The 10781-nt window shown below is 45.9% G+C and overlaps 1 protein-coding gene across 1 annotated transcript; it reads left to right on the top strand.

Moving 5' to 3' along the window:
* Positions 1–302: 302 nt before the first annotated feature.
* Positions 303–10562, top strand: gpx7 (glutathione peroxidase 7). The gene is made up of 3 exons (XM_061684143.1): positions 303–524; positions 2297–2558; positions 8650–10562. The coding sequence occupies exons 1-3, from the start codon at positions 393–395 to the stop codon at positions 8811–8813; spliced, it is 558 nt and encodes a 185-aa protein (XP_061540127.1). The 5' UTR covers positions 303–392; the 3' UTR covers positions 8814–10562.
* The last annotated feature ends 219 nt before the right edge of the window (positions 10563–10781 follow it).

Here is a 10781-nt window from a genome sequence, read left to right as displayed (position 1 = left end):
TGGCCGCCCCATAAAGCATGTCTTAGCGCGTGCGCTGCGATATCTCCTCTTCATATCTATGTGTAGTCCAGACACTCTGTCGAAGGTTGGCCAATCGACGACGTGCCTACCGATTTTCCCGAGGTTTACTTTTTCCGCTATAAATGCATTATATTTGAAAGAAAAGAAAAAGAAACATATCAATATATATATTACCTGTCAACCGGTACCGACATCTTTCCATCCGTCCACACAAATGGAATGCGCTGACGCTTTGCCCCTCCTACCTCAGCGTCGCCGAAGACACACCCTTCCAACGTTTGTCATCTAGACCAGTTTCTAGCTATGGGCTAAGTCCTTCGGAAGCCGCCGACCCCGAACTCGTCCACGCTCTGGCGCTTGAACAGGCAAAGATGCTTTCCGCCACTCTCACCGCGCTTCTCGCTTTATTCAGCCTGGCACAGAGCAAACATAAAGACTTTTATACTTTCAGAGTTGTGAACAGCAGAGGCAAGTTAGTGTCACTTGAAAAATACAGGGGCTCGGTAAGTTGTTGTTGTTTGGTTTTTTTTTTTTTTTCAAATTTTTTTTTTTTTTTTTATATAAACAGCTGCCAGATGGGCACGCTTGTCGCGAAAAGTGTCACTGCGCATGCACGGAACGTTTGTTGACTTCTTGACCCTGGCAGCTTGTGCGCCCGCCCCTGAGGCGAAACCGGCCACGTGGCAACTTTTTCCTCAGCCACAACAAATGGATGGATGACTTCATTTCGATATGAGAAGTCGATGTTATTTTTGGGAAGCAGCTCGGTAACAGGCGGGGCCGGGGATTGAACCCCGGTCCTCAGAACTGTGAGGCGGATGTGCTAACCAGTAGCTGAACAAAGATACATTATTTCTTGGAAATGAATCGGGTTTTTTTTTTTTTTTTAGCAGTGAAGTAAAATGTGATCCTTTCCCACGGCACACCTGAAGATCGCGCATGGCACGCTGGTTGGGAATCACCGGACGAGAGAATAGTACACAAGTATCCACAGTCAATGAACAAGTAATTGAAATAGACACGTTGCTCCGTGTTGCGATCGGATCGGCGATCGTTTTTTGTTGGTTTCGTTTTCTCTAAACTCGGCGATCGGCACCGAAAACTCCTGATCGTGCGAAGCCTGCCGTCGAGGAGACCAGGGGCCTCGTGTACAAAATGCGCGTACGCACAAAAACGTGGCGTCCGTTCTTTTTCGCGGCCAAGGCCCGACGCGTCAAGAGCGAAATGCGCGGCGGCGCCTCACGCCAACTGCGTGGCTGGCGTACGCACGTTTCTGCGGCTGTTGGTGCTTTGGCGGCCCTTCGAGGTGATGCTGGGAAACCGTTCTCCTAAATCTGCACATCGGAGACGCAGGAACAATGAGCACTGATGAACAATTCATGCCCGGCAACGTTTGATTTCAACAATGCAGTTGAGGCGAGGGCTGAGGATTCATTTGTTCACCAGCTGATGAGCTCATTTCTAATTTGATCCGAGAGCGAACCTCAACATCTTCATTTCCGCCACCTCCGGCTCTGCTTCCTGTTGTCTCTTCAGACGTCGTTAACCCGGGCCGCGACCGATCCGGTGTGAAATTCTTTGGCTGAACGCTCCTATTTGTTTGGCACAGTTTGAAGCCGGATGCCCTTCCTGACGCAACCCTCGGCATTTATCCGGGCTTGGGACCGGCCTACGGATTGCGCTGGGTACGTTCAAATGAAGTACATTCAAACGACTCTTTTTTTGTCAGTCTGCACGGGTGCAGCAGCAGCCGGTTGTCGGAGCGTAATCGCGTCGGAGACCCCGCCCGGGGATGTCGGAGGAGACGCCGGGGACGGTTGACGAATCCCCCGAACATGTAAAGCGCGTGGCTGCGACTGCACTGATTAAAAAAAAAAAGTCCTTTGAATTTCCTTCATTTGAACATCTACATCGGTTGCACATGATTCATATATGTTGAAATGACAACTTTACCCCTCTTCTCCTAAAGAAAATGTTTTTTCAGTGTGCGTGTGCTCTTCTGCGTATTAAAAATAATAAATTGAGTCATCAAAAAGGACTCAAACTTTTTGATATCCTTTTGATTTGTTGCTTTTCATGGACGGCATATTGAGGAAAATATAACTGTTGGGTTGTCGCAGTACAATCTTCCTTGAAATCTAAGGAGAAAGGGCTCTTCCTCGTATCCCCCTACTTCGAATTACGTGATGAAAAAGGGTATCCAATTCATCACAAGAGCGATTTACACAGCACGTTCTGTGCTTCTAATCTCCATCTGATTCTGATGTTCCTTCAGGTCTCCCTGGTCGTGAATGTGGCCAGCGAATGTGGCTTCACTGAGGAACACTACAAAGCTCTCCAGAAACTGCAACGGGACTTTGGGCCACATCACTTCAATGTCCTGGCGTTCCCCTGCAACCAATTTGGACAGCAGGAACCCGGCAGCGACAAGGAGATCGACAGCTTCGTTCGCAGAGTCTACGAAGCCTCTTTCCCCCTGTTTAGTAAAATTGCTGTTGTAGGAACAGGAGCTAACAATGTCTATAAGTTCCTTGTTGGTGAGTTAAAAGCAATATTTTATAGGTCATGGGGGGTGCTGGGTCTCCAGTCAACCGCATTATTAGTTGTAGAAATCAGATTTTCAATACAATATACAGTGGCAGTTTGACAAAGTCCAGGGTAAACAGTGGACCCCCATTATTTGCGAACATAATTGATGCTCCCCTCAAAGTGATAATTGCCCCAATTAATAGTTCACGCCATAAAAATACCACAATGGTCACAAAACTCTTCAATAGCATTTCAAATGCTTACAACAATCTTTCAAGATTAGAATAGCTAAGCACGCCGATACACAATGTACAGTAGCTGTACAAATGTCAACAATTGATGATGACTGATTCCCGGAGCGGTGCAGCCAAGGATAAAACAATGAACATTTGACGACGCGGCAAAGTGGAATGATAGTCCTTGCGCGCAATCTCCCCTGCGGCCCCCGCCGGGTGGCCGCTTGTCGGGCCGCCTCGGTGGGGCCGGCGGACCGATCCCGCCCCTCGATTGATCGGGTGAGGTCTTCAGCCTCCGGGTGCGGGCACAGCAATAACGGGACACTTCTGTCAGTCTTTGTGCACGGAAAACGGTGTGAATTCACTTGCATGCGTCCGCAGGCACACGCCCCTGGGACTCTTTCACTGGCTGCGGGGCCACTCACTTATTGCGACAAATAACTCGTGAATATGCAAATTGCTCTCGTCCGATAGACTTTTCTAATTTACATAGTCAATCCCACCCCACTTCAGTTGTACACCCGGGTTCCCGACCCTTGTCCTGCATGCTTCTTCTCCTGTTCAAGCTTGTCCTGTCCTTTTCCCTCACAGGGTGGAGCACTACAGCCCCATGCAACACTCATATTTAATGTTTCATTGTTGGAGATCATGTAATACCTGACTTTTTTTCATCCCGTTTACAATTCGTGCTTTGTCTTTTGTCTTCGTTTCTCTCTCCCCTCTAAAAACTTTGTTCTGTTCGACTCTGATTCAATGATAATACTAAGAAACCACAGCTGTGACACAGTAAAACCGTTCCGGTATAAAAGGGCTATAGATCCTCCATTCTGCTTGACCAAACAGCCGAACAGGACCAAAAAAAAAAAAAAAAAGGCAGCGACCCAAGGGGCTGTAAGTACTGTACGTACGTCCATCACCTGCTTCCACCTTTGACAGCTCTGAAGTGGAAAAGACTCTAACCCCTCTTAAGAGGACTGATACCAGACCCAAGCTGTGTGTCGAGGCGAGCCCGACTATATCTAGTCGCAACCTCTCGACCTCGTACTCCAGCTGAGGCTCATTCCCCGCCGGAGGTGACATTCCACATCCCTGAGTCCCCACCGACCGCTGCAGGGGATGCCACGCTTTTTCATTAGTTCTAAGTTCAAATGTATTTTTTTGCGAACAATATATAACAAATAGGGCAGGGTGGACGACTGGTTAGCATATCTGTCTCATGTTTGTGAGGACCCGGGTTCAAATCCGGCCTCGCCCGTGTGGAGTTTGCATGTTTTCCCCTTGCCTGCGTGAGTTTCCTCCCACATACGAAAAACATGCGCGGTAGGTTAGTTGAAGATTCTAAATTGTCCGTAGGTGGGATTGTGAGTCCAAATGGTTGTTTGTTTATGTGCCCTGCGATTGGCTGGCGACCAGTTAATGGTGTACCTCGCCTCACTCCAAGAGTCAGGTGGGATAGGCGCGACCTTAGTGTCAATTCAGTTGGTCGGACATCATTTGGAATGGCACACAACTGTCTATATAAGGTCTCATAGTTGGGAGTGCATATCAGACCAGAAACCAAGCAATAAACTTTAAGGAATTGTCTGCCGCCCTCAGAGACTGGATTGTGTCAAGGCACAAAACTGGGGAAGAATACAAAAGAATTACAGCAGAATCGAAGGTCCCGAAAAGCAGTGTGGTCTCGATTATTCGGAAATGGAAGAGGTTTGGAACCACCAGGACCCTTCCTCGATCTAGCCATCCGACCAAGCTGAGTAACTGGGGAAGAAGGGCCTTGGGTCAGAGTGGTGAACAAGAACCGTATGGTCACTAAGGCAGGGCTCCAGTGTTCCCCTGCAGAGATAGGAGAAACATACAGAAAGTCAACCGTTGCTAACGCACTGCACCAATCAGGCCTTTATGATAGAGTGGCCAGACAGAAGCCACTTCTTACTCAAAGGCAAATGGCAACCCGCTTGGGGTTTGCAAAATGGCACCTTAAGGATTCTCAGACCTGCAGAAACAAAATTCACTGTTCTGATGAAACCAAAATAGAACTTTTTGACCTCAATTGCGAGCATTATATCTGGAGAAAAAGAGGCACTGCTCATCACCTGGCTAACACCATGCATACTGTAAAGCATGGTGGTGGCACAAGAGAACTTGTTCCAGAGTGCTCTGGAACTCAGACTAGGGCGTCGCTACACCTTCCAACAAGGCAGTGACCCAAAGCACACAGCCAAGAAAACAAAGGAGTAGCTTCAGGAGCAGCCTCTGAGCCTTGAGTGACCCAGCCAGAGCCAGGACTTGAATCCAATCGAACATCTCTGGGAAAAAAACTAAAAACGGCTGTCCACCAACACAGACCAACCCGACTGACCTTGAGAGGATGTGCAGAAAAGAATGGGAGAAAATGCCCCAAAACAGGTGTGCCAAGCTCATAGGGACATACCCAAGAAGACTTGAGGCTGTGGTTGTTGTCAAAGGTGTTTCAACAAAATATTCATCAACGGTGTGAATAGTTATGCGTCTATGATGTTTAAACGTTTACATTTTCAATACATTTGCACACTTGTCTGACAATATATTTTTACTCTGTCATTATGGGAAATTTTATGTCGATTATTATTCATTTTTTTAAAGAAAACTATACTCAAATCAGCTTTTGAATAAGTCTGTAACATGGCAAAATGTGGAAAATGTGAAGCGGTGTGAATACTTTCTGTTGGCACTGAATATATATATATATACATACATACATATATATATACACATGTATATATATACACACATACACAGCGACTGAAATAAGCAACACATCACAAATTTCCTCACCAAATATACAACCCCAATTCAACGAAGTTGGGACGTTGTGTTAAACAAATAAAAACAGAATACAATGATTTGCAAATCATGTTCGACCTATATTTCATTGAATACACTACAAAGACATGATATTCAATGTTCAAACTGATAAGCCTGTTATTGTTTTTAGCAAATAATCATTCACTTAAAATTATATGGCTGCAACACGTTCCAAAAAGCTGGGACGGTCATGTTTACCACTGTGTTACATCACCTTTTATGTTAACAACATTCAATAACCGTTTGGGAGCTGAGGACACTAATTGTTGAAGCTTTGTGGGTGGAATAATTTCCCATTCTTGCTCGATGTACAGCTTCAGCCGTTCAACAGTCCGGGGTCTCCGTTGTCGTATTTCACGCTTCATAATGCGCCACACATTTTTAATGGGAGACAGGTCTGGACTGCAGGCAGGCCAGTCTAGTATCTGCACTCTTTTACGACGAAGCCACACTGTTGTAACACGTGCAGAATGTGGTTTGGCATTGTCTTGCTTTAATAAGCAGGGGCGTCCGTGAAAAAGACATTGCTTGGATGGCAGCATATGTTTCCCCAAAACCTGTTTGTACCTGTCAGCATTAATGGTGCCTTCACAGATGTGTAAGTTACCCATGCCATTGGCACTAACACAGCCCCATACCGTCACGGATGCTGGCTTTTGAACTTTGCGTCCATAACAGTCCGGATGGTTCTTTTCCTCTTTGGCCCGGAGGACACGACGTCCACAATTTACAAAAACAATGTGAAATGTGGACTCGTCGGACCACAGAACACTTTTCCACTTTGCATCGGTCCATCTCAGATGAGCTGGGGCCCAGAGAAGCCGGCGGCGTTTCTGGGTGTTGTTGACAAATGGCTTTTGCTTTGCATAGTAGAGTTTCAAGCTGCACTTACGGATGTAGTGCCAAACTGTATTTACTGACATTGGTTTTCTGAAGTCTTCCTGAGCCCTTGTGGTGATATCCTTTCCACATTGATGTCGGTTTTTGATGCAGTGCCGCCTGATGGATCGAAGGTCACAGGCATTCAATGTCGGTTTTGGGCCTTGCCGCTTCCATGCAGTGATTTCCCCAGATTCTCTGACCCTTTTGATGATATTATGGACCGTAGATGAAATCCCTAAATTCCTTGCAATTGTACAACCCCAATTCCAATGAAGATGGGATATTATGTTAAACATAAAAACAGAATACAAGTGCGTGAGAAAATAGTCGAACAGTTTTAAGGACAATGTTCCTCAACGTATAATTGCAAGTAGAAAAAAATAAGATCAGAAATTAAGTTGCGTGTAATGTGAAATGACACAGGTAAAAAGTATTGAACACATGAAGGGAGGTGCAAAAAGGTATGGAAAGCCGAGAAGACACCCAAAATCTATCAATAATCAAACAGCAATCCAGCCCCTTGTCAGTGCAAATGAATATCAGCTGGTTCAGTCCCAATTGATTGCCTACAAAAATTGCCAAGGTGTGAGTTAAGACACAGCTCTTGATGGGTAAGAGCAGAGAGCTGTCTCGAGACCATCGCAAACTAATTGTTACAAAACATAACAATGGCATTGGTTACAGGTGCATATCTAAGCTTCTGACTGTTCCAGTGAGCACGGTTGGGCCATAATACGCAAGTAGAAAGCCAATTATACCACCATAAATTTGCTTCGATCAGGTGCTCCTCGCAAGATTTCTGACAGAGAAGTGCAAATAATAATAATAATCAGAAGAGCTGTCCAAAAGCCAAGGACCATCTGTGGAGAGCTTCAAAAAGACCTGGAATTAGCAGGTACTGTTCTCACAAGGAAAAAGTGAGTAATGCACTCCACCGCCATGGCCTGTATACACGCTCATCACGCAAGACCCCCTTGGTGGGGAAAAAAAAGCACGTCAAAGCTCGTTTAAAGTTTGCAGATCAACATTTGGACAAGCTAGTTAAATACTGGTAAGATATAGTCGAGTCTGATGGAAGCAAAATTGAACTCTTTGGATGCCCTAATGCACACCACGTTTGGAGGAGAACTGGCACTGCACAACACCCTAAAAACACCATACCAACAGTGAAGTTCGGAGGTAGGAACATGATAGTGTGGGGCTGCTTTTCAGCAAATGGTACTGGTAAACCTCACATTATTGAAGGAAGGATGAATTGGCAAACATACTGAGACATTCTTGACAAAAATCCGATGCCATCTACGAGGATGAGGAAAATGAAACAAGGGTGGACATTTCAGCAGGACAATGATCCAAAACATTCTGCCAAGGAAACACCCAATTGGTTTCAAAGAAAAGAAATGAAGCTGCTCGAATGGCCCAGCCAATCACCTGACTAGAATCCAATCGCAACTATATGGAAAGAACTGAAACTCCAGGTCCATAAAAGACACCCACGGAACCTTCAAGATTTGAAGACCGCTTGTGTGGAGGAATGGGCCAAAACCGCACCAGAGCAATGCATGCGACGAGTTTCTCCATACAGGAGGCGCCTCGAACCGGTCATTGCAAACAAAGGCTTTTGTACAAAGTATGAAATAAATACCAGTTGTCGTGTTCAATACTTTTTCCCTGTGTCATTTCACTTTATTACACACAACGTAATTTCTGAGCTTATTTGTTCCATTTTCTTTGTATGTATGGATTACTTGGGTTGTTCCCAACATCGGACATGCAAACTCCACACAGGCGAGGTCGGATTTTAACCCAGGTCCTCAGAACTGTGAGGCGGATGTGCTAACCGGTCGGCCACATTATATCTCTATCTAATACATATGCATATGCATGATCTATAAGATATAACATTACAAAACATACTGTATCCCAGAAGGCTATGCTGTGATACATGAGAGGTTGACTCAAAACCCAAAAGGACCCATGTCACAGTGAAGTGCAAATCACCAGCAACTCAAAAGTGACATGCGGGACTTAAGCTAAGTTAACATTGTGTGCAAGGACTATCATTAAGCAGCAAAAGAAAAGAAGAGACAAAAATGTGGAATGCTTCATTTATATATTCTCATTTAATTCCCTACAGAGTCCTCTGGTAAGGAGCCTGACTGGAATTTCTGGAAGTACCTTCTCGATGTAGATGGAAAAGTGGTGGATGCATGGGGACCAAAGGTTTCTGTTGAAGAAATACGTCCAAAAGTAGCAGAAATGGTGCGGCAGATAATCTTAAAGAAGAAAGAAGAGTTGTGATATCCTATGTCTGTAGATTCTCAGCCATCCAGGTCATGGGCATCCGCAAAGCTTGAATCAAGGCAGGTGGAATGTTCTTGTTGAAGACGTTTCACCTTTAATTCAAAAGGCTTCTTCAGGTCAAAATGTTGAGGTGTGGAGTTACCCTATTTATCCCTCGGTGGGTGTGTCCCCTGGGTCTGTTCAACAATAGGATTGTTGTTGTTCCCTGGCTTGGTAAGTGAAACGACCATCCTCATCTTGCGTCGAAACAGCTGGTTACGGCTCTTCCTGTTGAATGAGGCGATCTTTGGGGGTAGAGATGTCAGGACATTGTTGGAGAATCAGAAGCCTCTTTATTGCCAAGGATGTCAAAAACACACAAGGAATTTGTCTCCGGTAGTTGCAGCTGCTCTCGTATGACAATTGACAGCCATTTTGCGAGTGAATACTCTGAGACATAAAAACACACTAAATGGCAAGAGGGAAGAAGCTGTTGGAATGTCGGCGAGTTTTAGTTGGCATTGTTCGATAGCACCTACCTGAGGGGAGGAGCAGGAAGAGGGGGTGACCAGGATGTGGGGGGGTCCAAGAGGATTTTGCACGCTTTTGTCTTTGTTCTGGCAGCGTGCAAACCCTCAAGGGTGGGTAGGGGCGTGCCGACGATTTTTCAGTCCCTTTGCAGTCGGGAGTTTTGTGGCGGCACCAAAAATCAGACTGTGATGGATGAACACAGGACTGATTCGATGACCGCTGTGTAGAACTGCCTCAGCAGCAGGCCGTGCTTCCTCAGAAGCCGCGGGGGAAGTGCATCCTCTGCGGGGCCTTTTTGAGGACGGAGTTGATGTTGGTCGCTCACTTCAGGTCCTGAGGGATAATGTCTCTTCCCCCCAAAGAGCACGTCATCCGATGGGAAAAGAGACCCAAACAAGCTGTTTTGCCAGACCAGCAAACAAGGGATTCGTATGCAGGGCGGTGATTTCCCTCACCAAGCCGGGGCAACAGCAAAAACACCCCATTGTCGACCACACCCAGGGAAGATACACAGTGAGGGATAAGTCGGGAGATGCCACACGCAAACATTTTGAATTGAAGAAGCCTTTTGAGTAACAGGCAAAATGGCTTCAAGAAACAAGTCGTCCAGCCGCCTCGATTCAACCATTGCAGATTGTATTATCCTACTTCACCTTCTGATTGTGCACTCCACTGTTTTGCATGAGTAGATTCAAATGAATTTCCTCAGGGAAACAAATCATCGAGCATCAAATTCATTCTGCAAGAAAGCATTTGTCAAGCACTAATTAAACACCCAAAAACATGTTTCCCCATTGAGTGTATGTGATACGTTTGCTTTCGTATTCATCCATCCATTTTCTGAGCCGCATATCCTCATCACAAGGGGCACGGGAGCGCCGGAGCCTATCCCAGCTATCATCGGGCAGGAGGCGGGGTACACCCTGAACTGGTCGCCAGCCAATCGCAGGGCACATCCAAACAAACAACCATCCGCACTCACATTCACACCTACGGGCAATTTGGAGTTGTCAATCAACCTACCATGCATGTTTTTGGGATGTGGGAGGAAACCGGAGTACCCGGAGAAAACCCACACAGGCGCGGGGAGAACATGCAAACTCCACTCAGGCGGACTGAACCCCGGCCCTGAGAACTGAGACGCAGACGCTCTAAGCAGTCGCCCACCGTGCCGCTGGTTTTGTATTCATTTGTATGATTCTTATTTTTTCGCAATAAAATTTGCTTTCATGGTAATACCCGACTAGACCAAACGTTCTTTGACAAGATACATGCTACAGTTAAATGGTTACATTTGGGATTTCAATGCAGTGGAGGCAAGTGTCGGCATTTATTCAATAGCGGACTGCTGGAAGATAAGCTTGGATCCCACCGTATTAGTTTGATCGGGTTTGGTCAACATTGCAGTCATTGCACGTGCAAAGAACAGCAATGAAAGCTTTTCTTCATGAACAT

The sequence above is a fragment of the Phycodurus eques genome, chromosome 8, assembly GCF_024500275.1.
Source record: "Phycodurus eques isolate BA_2022a chromosome 8, UOR_Pequ_1.1, whole genome shotgun sequence".
Lineage (NCBI taxonomy): Eukaryota > Metazoa > Chordata > Actinopteri > Syngnathiformes > Syngnathidae > Phycodurus > Phycodurus eques.
Note: the sequence above shows the minus strand (reverse complement) of the source record. Positions and strands in the feature narration are given on the sequence as shown.